The 14,682-nt window shown below is 40.5% G+C and overlaps 1 protein-coding gene across 3 annotated transcripts in view; it reads right to left on the bottom strand.

Annotated features, from left to right (window-relative positions):
- The window catches only part of VMP1 (vacuole membrane protein 1), a 65,902-nt gene that overhangs the window by 29,673 nt on the left and 21,547 nt on the right, over positions 1–14,682 (bottom strand). For 2 of the 3 annotated variants that reach the window (XM_074160553.1, XM_074160554.1), the window contains 2 exons: positions 10,525–10,692; positions 5,816–5,947 (listed from right to left, as the gene is read on the bottom strand). In XM_074160553.1, the coding sequence (XP_074016654.1) occupies positions 5,816–5,947; positions 10,525–10,692 (300 nt within the window). The remainder of the gene's footprint in view (positions 1–5,815; positions 5,948–10,524; positions 10,693–14,682) is intronic. The other variant, XM_074160555.1, reaches the window with a different exon arrangement.

Genomic DNA, 14,682 nt, shown 5'->3' with positions numbered 1-14,682 from the left:
TTGCACACAGGAGTCTTCCTGCTCAGCCCAGCCAGCAGATGTGCAGTGCTGAGCATACCTCTCGCTTGTTCTCCCCGGGAAGTGGCAGAGGTTCCCAGACAGCTCCGAGAAGTGGTCTGCATACCAGACTCTTGTACAACACAGATATTTAAACAGTGTCTGGAGCAGAGGGAAAAAAGTAGCCATTTTCTTGATTATGATACCACAATTAATGTCTATCAGTTATTGAAGGCTCTCCCTGAATAAACATTTTTGGAAGCAGCTTATCTGACCCAAACTTTTGATCATTTATTGGTCTCAGAACACTGGGGAGTGAAATACCAAATATTTAGGACCAAATCGTTCCTTTAGAAACTTGTGTGGAGCATTCCCAACGCAAGCAGAACAGAGCATGCAGAGTTCAATGTGCTTCTCCACAACTACAGGGCAAATGCAGCTTGCAAGATTTCCAATAAACTTGGTGACATTCCTTCTGGAAAGGTTCATTTCTCTTGTAAAGCGAGAAATTTGTTACTGAAAATAATCCTCTGAACTAATATCCCAATACTGAGTGAAAATATTGCAGATTAATCCAGATTTCTTATTTATGTACTTACACACACTAAACATTAAAATGAGAGGGGGCCGGGAAAACAAGTTTTAGGGACGTTATCACAATGAGCCGTTCAGAGAAGAATGTGAAAAAGTCATCTCTAGATTACCATTAGTAAACGTAATGTAATGCTCATTGCTGTTTTTTCCTTATCTGTAAGCAGGTGTGCAAATGAATAGAACAATGCAGGCACAAGGCTGCCCCATTCTCTGCCAGTGTCCAAAGAAACCCAGGGAGGAGGTTGCTCACACATTTGTTACTCATAGCTCTTATTGTCTACCCTCTGCCTGCGTTAACTCTTTGCTACCTCTTTTTTCTCAGGCAGTCCTCCGTAACAAGTCCTTTTTATTTAAAGCTTTCATTGAGTCATTCCAAAGCTCATTTCAACTCACTAATTTGGGAGAACAACTTAAAACATACTTAGTATATTCACTGCTTATTATATTGGCTGTGAAAACAAATCACCACACTTGACCATTAGTTCACTATCAGTTTTGCCATCTCCCTCTCAACCTTCATATGAAGTTTCTAAAGTGAAGCTTCAAGGTTTGATTAGGTTTGAATTTCCATTTAATTATGGGCCAAGATAAAAGAAGTAAGATACGTCCCCTGCACATATTAACAAATGCAGGCATCAAACTTGAGGAATGCGGTGTGTGAAGACAAGCCTCCTGCTGGCCACCCATCAAGGCAGCCCGGACCAAACCCCAGCAACCTCCTTCTTGTCCGGCACAATTAATAAAGAGAGGAAGCTCATGAGGAAAGGAGCGACTGGAAGACCGAGCAAGAGGAATTATGAACGGAATTTGATGTCGGGTTTGAACAAGTCATTTCTGGGAAAGCAAAAAAAAAAAAAAAAAAGTCGTCAAGGTTTTCCAGTTATTGTATGTGACTCTACCACTTCCATTTTTATAACAACTGCTTTATAAAAATCTGCTTGTGGTCTGCTTTAACTTCTTTTTTCTTGTACCAAATACCCGTAAAACCTTTTCATTAAGCCAGCAGCCAGGGAATCCTTTTCAAGCAGGAACTTATCAGATACTAGCTGTTAGTTTAATCATGGGAGAGATCCATTTTTAATTTGGCCATCTTCTTTTACGCTGCTAATTAAGTAACATTTAGCTTATTAGTTGAACCCAATCATTCCATTTGAATTAAGTCACAGTGTCGTGTCAGAACACAGTGCTGGGTTCTCCCAGTAACCATGGCTGGGTGTGGTAGAGAACTTTGTGCTGCTTCTGCAAAGAGAAACCCCACACGGAGATGGGGAAAAGCAACCCAGCTCAAGGCACCAGAGCCCTCGGAAACGCTGGAAAGATGGGTTTAACCTGCATCTAGCTGTCGCTATCGCCAAAGTTCATCAGTTTAACTCCTTGCAGACAAGAAGCCGGCTCTCCGAGCAGGAAGTCGTTGGGTGGAACTCCTGACGCAACATGAACCCCAGCAGTTGCAGCTTAGTTTAATACAAACCCTCTTGAGTCCACGTTGACAAATTCTTTAACAAGCCCTGTGGTTACAGGGAAGCTGGTTTCAGTCTGAGTCACTCCTGTTCAAACAGTTTACTGGAAATGGAGGGGAGGGGGAATTTTCAGAGAAGTCATGTGATGGCCAGACAAACCACAACCAGTAAAGGTTCAGTGGAGTCAAAAACAGGTCCCAGCAACAACTGACATTCACTGCGCAGATGGCACTCAATCATTTACAAACCAGTCCTGCTGCATCTCAGCATTTCTACGGATTTAACCCTTTTTTTGAGTTCGTATTCTTTCGGAGGCAGGACACAGTTTGGAAAGTAAACAAACAGCAGTGGCTGATAGTAACACAGGCAACTAGAAAATATTTTTACATGGAAATTTGGCTGCAGCAACGCTGCACAGAAGCAAAGCCCGACGTGTAAATCATTAGTTCTTAAAAATATGCTACTTAATGAATCCAAACACTTACAGTCATTAAGGATTAGATATACAGCAAAGATATTAGTACTTTCTCCTCTTCGCAAGGAGTACCATGATACAGCAAGGGCCCACGCATTATTGCTAAGTACCTTGAGGGAAGCTGGCATTAAAAGCTTCATTTTCACCAGAAACCTCCCTCAGCTTTAAGAGTCTCAGCACAATAGAGAAAAGATGAGAATCCTTAACAATCAGCAACTATTAAACTAGCAAAAGAGAGTCCCTGCACATGTGTGTTGTAGACATGAAACTGTACAAAAGTATGGTAATAATACAGTGGGAGCAATGTGCTGCCCCAGCACTAAGTAATAGATTCACTTCCCCTAATTGAGAGGTTGGTTTGAACGGCTGCACTGGAGATACTCCCCGTGGCTAAAAGGGGAGCTCTGATCAAAAACTCCTTTGCTCTGGTATTCGACTGGAAAAGAGTTAAACAGCAACTGATATTTCAAATATTCGTAATTTTTAAATACCGCCTTAAGTGTTAACAAATCAGAGCGGGTCGCTCTGTTCCTATAGCATGCTGGGCTCTGCATTGTGTGGAGCTCTGAGAACAACAAAAAAAAAAAAAAAAGAGAGCCCTGCTTGTAAACCACACTCCTTCTCCAGGGCAAAGTCGCTCCATTTGGACAAGAGCAGCTCTGACGCTCCCTTTGTGTAACCGGGACCAGCCCGCTGGCGTGCGCACACGGGGGACACGCAGCCAGAAGTGAGTGCTCCTTTAAAACGAGGGGCTTTTTCTGAAGTCCGCTAATGGAAAGTACAAGGCAGCCCTTACACATCATCCACAGGCTAATGAGTTTTCTCAAAACCTAGCTCAAGGAGACAGGTCACTTAGATCTGAGATTTATGACAGAAAATCCATCAATAGACTCTTTAAAGTAAATAGTATTTTAACCCTGTGTAACTTTGAACAGGGCACTAAACCTTTACGCTGTTTAATCCTTTTAGGTTCCTTTTTTGGTTGTTTTTTGAAGTGCCAAGCTAGCAAGCACATTCCCCCCTCACAGACCCTTCAGGCTGGATTCATGGTCTGTTCTCACCATAGAAGATCCTCATCTGGTTCTCAAAATTACCATTGTTTTTGAGAAATAGCAGCCACCAGCTTTCTAAACAACACACACGCAGGCAAAAACGTCAAGCCATTTGGCTTTGCCTCGTAGGCACAGAGCAGCTGAGCAATAGTAGAGGGGGAAGCTGTTCTTCCAAACCTAACACACCCGGTTTCATGCCTTTCAAAAAGCCAGGGCGAAGCGAGACCTATCCACTGAAAGAAGGCTCCTGTCACTTGACGTCAAGCATTTGTAGTAGTCTCCATGGCATAAGACACTTGTCACATCCCCCGTGTTTTCTTAAGCTTAAGGCTTCGGCTTGGGCGAGTGGGAGAAGCTGATGTAGGTAATAAAAATTGTTATTGAGCAATTTAAAAATAGACATCGTAACTGCTCATGAATAGCAATTAGAGAACAAATAGCGATAAGCCATGCTGAAGATTGGGATTTACTCAAGGTCATAGGAAAAGGCAGGCCTGTCTCCCACAGACATCTAGCAAAAACACGACTGAAGCCAAAAGCAAAAGGAAGTCACATTAGCAAATGGAAAAAACTGAACTGTCAGTTTTATGAGTGCAATACAATTTAATCAGATTGTCAAAGCCTCATGTTAAAAGAGTTTTGCAGAAACCAAACCACAAGTGGAGTTTAAAAAGACTTTTTTCTTTTTTCCTGGCCATCTATCCACAAAACGACATGCTTCAATCCAAATCCAATTGCCAAGAAAATAAAATCAAAAGCACTGGTAAATAACAGCATCATTTTTCTTAATTAATTACACAACGCCATTCGTTTACTAAGGGCAGTCAATACAGCTTAGCTATAATATTTTGGCCTGTCCTGACAAAATGCTCTCTAGCAAAAATTTTCTTCCCAAGAATCTCACTACGCGCTCTGGAAAGCAACCCTGGCTGCTCCCACAACTGTACAGGCATATAATTTGCTGGGAGAGTTTCAGTAAACACAGATAGCATTTCAGCTCTCGAGTCATCTATTCGACTGGTTTCGTTTGGGGTTTGGTTTTTTTTTGTTGGTTTTTTTTTTTTTTTTTTTTTTTTACCCCAACTTGATTTTTATACAGTTAGGGATTACTTTGCAAAGCAAACACTGATGGTAGAGTAAGGAACAAGGCAGATTCCTCCCCCACGCCCCCTGCATCTTTAAAGAAATACAAGAATTAACTATTTACAATAGCAGAAAACCCTTTGGAACTTTCTAGTAGGGGAAGGCTCTCAGAAAACACAGGGTTTACTGTTAGAATTACTAGATTGCACTCAGTATTTCCAGGCAAACCACTTTCTTTCATGTAAAAGCTTCATTCATTTTTGAAGAGCAGGAGAAAAAAAGTAAAAGTATATATTTATATGAAGTAAATACCCTGGCAGAACATGGTGCATGGTAAATAGCATCTGCTGGTTTTTTAATAGCAGTTTCATGACCTGTTTCAACTTAGTGGCAGAGAAAACAGGATAAGAAGGAAAAATATAGAAGAGAAATTCAGTGGCAAGTAGTTTGAAGAAAAAATGTTCATTTTTTTTCCCTGAAACACTATCAATAACTCGTGAACAGGATGCAAACTCCTGACCTGAATGAAAAATTATCTACTGTAATATCTGACTGATGTACAGCATCAGCTGCAAACTACGCTGTAACACAAGCACTATTTAATCCATCAAGAAAATAAATGACAAGAGCAACAAAAAGGGATTCAGAGCAGTTTGGTTGCATTTTCACATCAGGAAAAATATGTTTCCTCAGGCTGATGAATGGGTCACGCACTGGCCCCTGGGGGTGTTAGTGGCAAGGCAGGCAAATGTCACCTGAAGGGGATGAGCTGCCTGATAATCATCTCCTGGCCCAGGGAGGCTTTAACTGCAGCTCTAACAACCACGATTATGGAATAGGACCTCCTCTGTCACTGGTTTGTAAGCCCACTTTCTCCTGACCTTTATTGTGCTCTTCTTGGAAGTCTAAATAAATGCAGTATTTGCAGCAAATACTTCAGCTGCACTATTGTATGTGCTTCAACAAGCTGCATTCTTCTCCTCCCATCACCAGAGGTATCTCTACCCAGTGGAGGATCTTTTTCCATCCCTGGGAAGTCCCTCGTGAACTCACACCAACTGATTTTTGGCCCATCCCCATTTCATTGGTATGGTTATTTACTCCATCAAATTGCTCTATATTTTATTAATTCTGTTGTTTTGCACCGTTCTTACTTGTGCAGTCTGTGCATGTTCCAGCATCTCCTCAAATTCCTGGTACTCTTCATCATCAGGTTCAGCACCAGAGAGTCGGGCCGCCCTCGCCATAAAATATGGAGGCAGCTCTCCAATGGCTGTGCCAGCACCCTGGGAAAAGAATAATTCTGATTTATTTTCATACTTTTTCTTAAATAGGAAACATGTGATATGCACAGTCCCGTGGACATTTCAAATAATTAGAACTGATGAGACCAGCTGCCTTGAGATGTTTGCTTTTATCCACCAGGTCAAATTTCTCCTGCTAGAAGATACTGATGTTCCTTTCCCTTTCCCCCTTTAGCAAAATTCAGCTTCTCCCAGCGCAGACTATCGCGCTGCAAGTCGGTGGCTCCCAAGCTGTGGCCCACAAGGTCAAAACGACGTGATCCGTGCATCTCTGGGGCGCGTTGCCCAGCTCCGGCGGAGCTCAGCAGCCGGTGGCCAGCTGCCGGGGAGGCGGCCAGGCGGGGGGTCCCGCTCTCCGACACCACCCCTGACTCAGCACGGAGCTGCCATCTCACCCCACCGCATGATGCCAGACACATTTGCCGGCATGTGACAGACAGCCTTTGCTCCTGGGCGGCCTTCAAAAGAATCTGGGAACTCCTCCCGGGTCCCGTCACGTAGTTGACTTCTTCCGAGTCATGAGACTTTGTGCAAGTGTTTATTAGAAAACAGGCTGGAGTTTTACTACAGCAAAGAGCAAGGAAAATAAGGATAAGCAAAGCCCGAGCTTTCTCTCTCCTTAAGACGGAATGAACAAAAGCCAAGAGAATTGGAGATGAAAGCATGGTTCCCTTCTCACCACAGGAAAATTATATTTGTTTTCTCAGGACATCAAATGACTCATTTCGATCTTGTGGGTAAATGCAACTTTAGTTTAACCCGAAGGAAAAAAGAAAAGCAAAGAGAGACAGCTAGGATTGAACACAGGGATAAACAGAGGCTAATGAAACAGGAACTCGGACTAAACTCAGAATGGTTTAAATATAGGACAGGTAATAGCACAATAGTTGGGCACCACACTGGAAAAGTGCTAAAATTTAGCTACACGCAGATGGCTTTTCTCTCTTAAGGTCAGCAGTGAGTAACAAATGCTTTTCTAGTCCTTTGAAGCAACGTGAAAGCTTTTCAATTTCCTTTGTTCCTGCTCTATATGCAGCTGCAAGCAAGGGAGAATTCCAGCTGCTGTGGATATTCCAAATCAACAGGTTGTGGTTTTAAATCCCGCCGCTCTCTGCAGTTACCCAAACTGTTAAATTCTCGGGTTAAGCACATAAATTGCACAGCCTCATATGTTTATGCCCTTGTTTTCCACAGAAGAAAAAATTTTAAAGGAGTGCAACAAGCTGAACTTCATTAAACTGCCTATTTCTGGCAGGAGGGAAGATAAGGCCTGAAAACAGTAGCAACAACGTTTCAGAAAAATTAACTTGAGGTTATGTTCTCAGGGTGATGCAAGAACAAAAAGTCACATTGCTCCTCCAGGCTCTGCCAATTTGCTTTGGCTTCCCTCTGTTAACCGAGGAAGAGGTTCGCATGCGTGGACTGGACGTGAACTTTCTTTAAATTGCCTAAGTCACATGCTCATTATTACAAAACATTTTCAGAAGTGCAATAAAAATCATATGATTTCATGTTTGCTGGAGATAGGTTCCTTAAGTGCATTTAAAAAAAAAAAAAAAGAAAAAAGAAAGTAGTAATTAAGTGATTCAAACCAGTAACTATTTAACTGCTTTTTGTAACATTAGCTGTCCATTTTCACCGTTTAACTTTGAATGCCAGTTGTACATGGAGATTCCTTGGACTAACACCACATTGGAAAGGCAAATGCTAATCAAAGTTCTTTTACACAAATACATTCAGAAAAGGAAACTGGGAAATTACTCCACTAGAAAGAGTCCTTTAAACGGATTTTTATCCTGGTCAGGACACAGGCCGCCTGTTCTGCTAATCCCGAGCAATTAAACATTTTTATTCTTTCCCCCTATTTCTTGTAAAAAAACAAAAAAAAAGGCTGCAACACATTAAAAATGTAGGGCACTATTGAATTCCTTGTCCCTGTGGGATGGAAGGCTGTGAAAACTGGCATACACCTAGCAGATTGTTTCTGAGAGTCCTTCTGCAGGCCAGGACTGGTGGAGCCAACTTTTATAGTGATTGAAAAAAAAAAAAAAAAAAAGCAAGCATCATTTTCATTTCACCTAATAATTCCTTAGATACAGTGATATTTAATCCTCGTAACACTCATTATCAGCAAAAATGGCTATCGCTGACATGCAGGGGACTAGTAATGATTTTAATCTCTGGAAAAAACTGTACCTGGTTTAAGTTGGCTGGAACAGCCGCTGATGTTTTTGTGATCTGAATCAAATCCCTTGTGCAGATAAATTCCCGCATTCAAACCTTGCAGGATACTTAGTCTGGGAAGCTTTATAGTCGGAGGTCTGCAAAGTCCCCGCTGGGACCGTCCTGCTTTCAACATTTCACATGAAAACTTCTATTGCTGCCACCCTCCTGTCTCCCTCCGAATAATCAAGGAGAGATTGGCCAGATTTCACTTTGGAGCCATTCAACATAATTTCACTTTACAAGTCTAAAGGAAACAGGCTGTTGGTGGTGTTATACCTATTCTTCACACATCTGTATACATCCAGTAATTCCTTTTCTTCTGCATTTATTCAGTATTCAGTATAACTTTAGATTTTAGATCTAACTAGAAGTTGCTGGTTCCATTCAAAAAAAAAAAAAAAAAGAGAAAGATTTTTGTGAACTCAATCATACCCACATTAGGAATTAAACTTAATATTCCTGATTTCAGTTTAAAAGCAGAAAATTAATTACATTCAATTTTTTTTTTTTTCATTAAGGTTTTGATTTGCAAAAATCAGCCTTTTCACATTCTGGAAGTCACTGTTACTTTCCTGTTAAATTGACTTTTGGTCTAAGAGTGACAGATTCAAAAGTAAGTTTCTTCAACAGCTTCCATAAAAAGTGAACTGGAATTAGGACAAAAGAAACATACTGGAAGAAGCAGCAGCAATTGCCAACTTGATTTGGCTTACAGGAAATTAGCAAGCGATGTTTATGTACTCATGAAACATTCCAAGAAAGCATAACATAGCACTAGACACCACTGGTAGACAGAGGATGCTCCCAAGGGGAAATCTAGTGGAGACAGAGTTCAGTGAAAAGGTAGCTGACAGTGGATTTGAAGGCGAGAAGAAAGAAAAAGGGGGGGGAAAAGAGTGGGATACAAATGTTCCGGCTCCATCCTATTCCCTTGTCTTTTTTCCCAGTCTGAACCAAGAAACACAGCTCAAATGAGAGACTGGAGGTACCATTTGTTCTCCCTGGTGGCTGCTCACAAGGACACAAGCTTTCAGTGCTTGCAACCCTATTAACTCATTTCTAAACTACTTCTCATCGCAGTTCAGTTATTTTACATGCTGAAGATTAAGCAACGCGTGTTTACCCTGAGCTACATTTTTATTTTGCAACCCTAGAAACGTAATTGTAAATGCCATTTTTATTACTCTAGTCGCCATTAAACAAACTTAAGCAGAGGGGGATGAGGAAGAAAATAAAAAGAAATCTTATATTTATAGTCTTATTAAGCACTTGTATGTTTAGCTATTTATCAAGTATTCGGGCAATTCTGCCCCCTCATTGGAAAGACTGAAATTTAAGATGTACTTTGCTTCTTGAGAGGGCTTTAAGTCCACTTTCTCTGTTAGTGTTTTGACTTTGGTACTGCTGCACATTACGTCTGTAATGCGTACAACCCAACTGGAATTTCTCTAAGTAACACAGCTGCTGATAATTTTTAAAGTTGTAGTGACCAAAGTTGCCTTAATATATCTTTTCATATCATTAGAAGGAATGCAAGGGCAGACAACAGATACCATGTATTTTCAGAATTTCCCCTCTCTCCATTTGAATCGGACAACCAAGAATTTAATAATTAAATCATCGGCTAGAACAGGAAGTCAGTAGTAAAATAAAGTTAATTTGGCATGCAGTTCACAGCAGATGCATCTGCGTAAACTGCAATTCAAAATCTACACATAATGAAAAAAACATCTTAACTGACCAAAATCTTCCAAAAATCAAACTTCTATAAAAAGCTGCATAGGGAAAAAAAAAAAAAAAAAAGAGGAAAACGGAAAGGAAGTTTCAATGACAGCGTTTCCTAAGACCCTGATTCACTTAAAACAGGAAGGTTAGCCTTTAAATGAAATAGCCTGGAATGAAATGCCTGGAAACAGGCAGAGAAATGGAAATAAAACGCACAAAAGGGTGCAATGTAACTTTCTTATTTAATCCAATCTATTGATCAGCTGCAAGATCATTTGGGATGCAGATACCCTTTCTGAAACTTACCTTTTACAACAACAGCTTTGAAGTACACGAACATTTTCTGCTAGCGTTTAGAAAAGCAGTCAACAGTAGCTGATAAAAGATAGCCCAGTAATATCCTAATACTTGTCTCTAAAGCACATTAAAATTATCCAGGGCTAGAAGGTTGATCAGGAAAGTATCTATTCACATTGCAGATACACATGTTACTGTTGGCAGTGTAGGCCATCATTATTTCGCTAATTTCAGGAATTTCCGTGTATGGCTAGACACAGAAATTAAATGCATAAATTAAAATTGCTGAAGTTTTATAAACCAAGCCTTACCCACATGCAGGCCTCCAGCCTGACTTTTGAGATGATGGCCCATAGAGAGATGGATCCTTCAGTCGTCCCCTCATCAGGGCAGATAATTTGATCCGGGTACGGAGGCTCACGAAAATTAACTGAGTTACATTCATATGCAGCGAGAGTAACTGATGCTATGTGTGGACCCTGTAAAAACACAAGTAATTTCAAATGCATTTTATGTTAGTTATAATAAAAGTTAAAATTAAAAACTCATGTTTGTCCCTGATGCAAGGAGCTCAGGCTAAAACTTACTGTTTCTCACTTTGGCTGTTACTAATGTTATATATGTAAAATGTTGTTTGTTGTTTTGGGTTTTTTTAGACCACCTGAAGTGCAATGTTTAGCTATTAATTAAGGAGCCTTTCAGCTGTACAGTACTATGATGTTGCCAAGGAGAAATAAGAATCCTTACTTCTTATAAAACAGGACATTTTTCAAAACTTTAAAATGTTCGCCTTAAGGTATTTATGGCCTACAGCTTTATTAGAGCAGGTGCTTTCCTTACTGCTGCTTTTAAAGGATGGAGGCATTTAAATTCTATGTTAATTTTTAATGACTGGGACTTTACGGCATTTTACAGCAGACCTTCTCGACTTTTGGATCTTCCTCCAAAAACCAGTTGCTTAATTTGTGTCAGTTTTCCTGTGTATACAAGAAAGTGACCTTACTGCTGTTTGCTAAAAATGGTTCGAAATACAATTCAAACCTGAAACGTTATTTAAATACCATATAATTGAATTACTTCTAGTCTCCATCTTACATTAAAAGGATTTTTTTTGGACAGATCTCCAAATAAAACTAGCATAAAAATCTATTCAAAGAGTTGAACTGCTACATACTTAAAAAACCCTGAAAGAACTGCCATTATTTTAATACAAAAGAAGTGAGAAGCAATTCAAATTGTCTATGGCCTGAACGCTAGAAGTTGTAGCAAAAAAAAGAAATCACTTAGCAAAAGGTCAGGGAATCGTTGCCCGGGGAAGAAGAAAAAAAAAAGTACTGAGTTAAACTAAGGCCTTTTCATAAAATCACAGATTTAAATAAATTTTAAAGTTTTCTTTACATGCAAAACAAAATACACAAGCATTAACTTCTGCTATTAATTATTTGATGGGCTTTGACATCGTGTCGGGGAACATATTATCAACAATTTTCTTCTACGTGTTTTTCTTTAAATGAGTCATGTTTTATTAGAGCAATAAGGGAGCCTGATACCCCCGCCCAAATCAAAGCTAAATTTATTACAGAATAAGGAGGGAAAGTGTGATAGACCCCAGCACTGCCATTCTCCTGCACAAGGCTTCCACAGCTCACTCTGAAATGCAGGAGCAGAGATTCATTCACAGGACCCTGCAGGCTTCATTTGCACATTAAAGGCTGAAATTCCACAGCAGGTCTTCCACAAAAGGTGAAGCTCCAGTGCTTTTTGCTGGGAAGAAGATTTTAATGGGGTTCACCCGCATCAGTATTTCAGGTCCAGAGCACTGGACTTAAACAATTACATTGATACTGTAATTTTTTTTTAATGGCAGTGAAATAAGAATGTTGAAAAAAAAAAAATCAGCTATATTTTTTCTGTATGACAGCTGTGACTACTGTTGTCATATGTAAACAATTCAAAATAAAACCATTCTTCTGGCATGGAATTGGTAAGAGACAAGCTGCTCTGATACCAATCAAATTATTTTATTTATTCCTTGTTACTTTACAGGAGACTAACTCAAAGTGCTTTGGCATACTTTGGATGGTATGAGTACACAGATGCAGCCCGCTGAGATGATAAATGAGGCACAGTCTCTCTAAAAAAAAATTTTTAAAACAGGTTAATTGAAGTAAAATTGAAAAAGAGAAGGTCCAGAAATTGATACACAAGAGTGATTTTGATATGGAAGGGTGAATAAAGAATGGATGATTGAACCAATGACTAATAATGTATACTACTGACATTTCTATAGGCCCCAATGGCAATGAGCTCCTTTTTAGTTCTTGTAGCAACATCATCCCTGTACCCCTAAATAAATCTAAAAAATAAATCTGTATCTAAATAAATAACATATCCTATTTTATTCATCAAGGACAGATGCAAAAAGGGAGTTGAAACTTTCCTAAAATTGTGAAGTACATTTGTGGCAAATCTGGGAACCTATTTCTCCACCGTACTCTGAAACTCAGGGAATTTAATCCCGTCCCCTGTTTTCCCTCCCCAGACTGGGAGCTACCTTGGGACAAAAGAAAGGTCTCAAGGCATCTTCCTTAAATTAATGGCTTTCACCTGCAGAAATTTGCAATAAAATTCTCTTGAAGAGCAAATTTGCATGGAGGAAATCCCCACGTAGTCGAGTTGTAAATGACCATTTCCTACGTTCCCTTGAGAGTAAGGGTAAGGTGGCTGCCAAGGCGGCGAGATACGGTGCGTGAATCAAGAAGTACCATTTTCAGTTCCACAAAATTTGGAAGTCATGCCACACTACAGTGTAACTACAGCCAGCTGTGATGGGAGACTGTTAGTTTCAGTTTTATAATAGTAAGAGATAAATTTACTCGCTACTATAGTGAGGCCCCCAAGCCCTTGCAAGGTTTCAGTGATGGAATTACCAGCATTTCTTCCCAAACTGCACACAAGGTGTGTAGGAAAGAATGTACAATCTCAGGAGAGCAAGCGATGACAAAATGCCTAACGGGAGGAGCTCCTGCAGGAGCTTCTTGCCACGAGCAGCTTCTCTCAACAGAGCTACCATCCTTGAGATGGCTTAATGGTCTCAAACATTGCCTCCTGTTAAGACAGCTCTCCCAGTCTCAACAAATGTCTGCAAAAGGAAAAATTTTACAAGAAGTAGCCAATGGAAAAGAAAAAAAAAAAAAAAAGGCATTTCACAAAGCATAAACGGCCAATGAGCCACCTGAAGACTATGCCAATTGAGCATAATTCTTCCACTGTAATGTAAACAATTCTATAATGGAAAAAAGTTGGAGTTATGGAACCCACAGAAGCCACATTTTAACTGGAATAAGAAATAAAACATAAATGGCTCATTTAGAGTGATGAAGTGTGGAGCACTGGAACTGAGAGCGAGCCAAAGGAAAGCAGAACAATCCCGTGTCCTCCTCTGGCAGCAGAGCCCAGCTGTCCTGAGAGTCCAACAGAGAACTTCTCCCGGCTCGGCAGGCTCCAACATCTCTGACATCTGCTTTTCTTCTAGCTCAGCTCTCCACGCTCACACGGAGCATAATACTTTCACAAAGCCGTGGTTACCAAGCACCTCAAAACAATGGTTGGCTAAACAGGGCCATGGTTGCGATGGGGGGGGGGGGGGGGGAGTGGGAGGGTCACTGGGTGTTTCATAAGAGAGGTGCCATTTTGGCTTATATTTAGCAATAGTGATGGTTTAACTCTGAATGGAACAGGGAACCAACTTAGGTGCCACCTTTGGAAAACCCCGCTCAATATACACTCAGATGTTTTCTCTATAATCCTCCCTGTGCCAGCAGGATTAATTCTTTATATATACATATATATATAAAATACAATTTTTTAATCCCCTTCACAAATAATACCTCCTCCACCCTCTCCTCCTCCTTCTCCACGTGGGGCCGCAGTAAAGAGTGTTTTGCCTCTCTGCAATAGCTCAGTTTATTTCAACACTTCAGGAAAACCTCTAAGATATCCCCTCCTCTTGGACTCCAACTGCAGCTCTACCTTTGTAAAGGGCGTTTGCAAAACTGCTTCAAACCCTGTCCTACCAGACAACAAATACTAAACCCAGGCAACTCAGCAGACGCACCGCTTGCCAAAACCAGGAAAAGTGCTGAAATTCAAGGCATGTAAGATCCTGAACACCAACTGTCTTTCCCTCACCCTCTTCCACTGATTTATTTATTTTTTTCCCCCCCCCTTTTAAATTGCAGGAGGCACTAACAAGGGCTAACAGAGAAGAAACTGAGAAACATTCTGCTGACTCGGGTGAGGAACATTTGCTCGCCACTACTGACGACCAGAAGGAGCCTGTGGTTAGGCTGGAATGCGATTTGTTCGAAATATCTGTACAATTTACAAATCAAACAAGACAAGATCTGGTCATCAAGATCAACTCAACATAAATCTGGTTTTTCTTTTTAGCAATAGCAATTTAGGGG

The sequence above is a fragment of the Numenius arquata genome, chromosome 18, assembly GCF_964106895.1.
Source record: "Numenius arquata chromosome 18, bNumArq3.hap1.1, whole genome shotgun sequence".
NCBI classification, from domain to species: Eukaryota; Metazoa; Chordata; class Aves; order Charadriiformes; family Scolopacidae; genus Numenius; species Numenius arquata.
The sequence above is the reverse complement of the archived record's forward strand: the minus strand, read 5'-3'. Positions and strand labels throughout refer to the sequence as shown.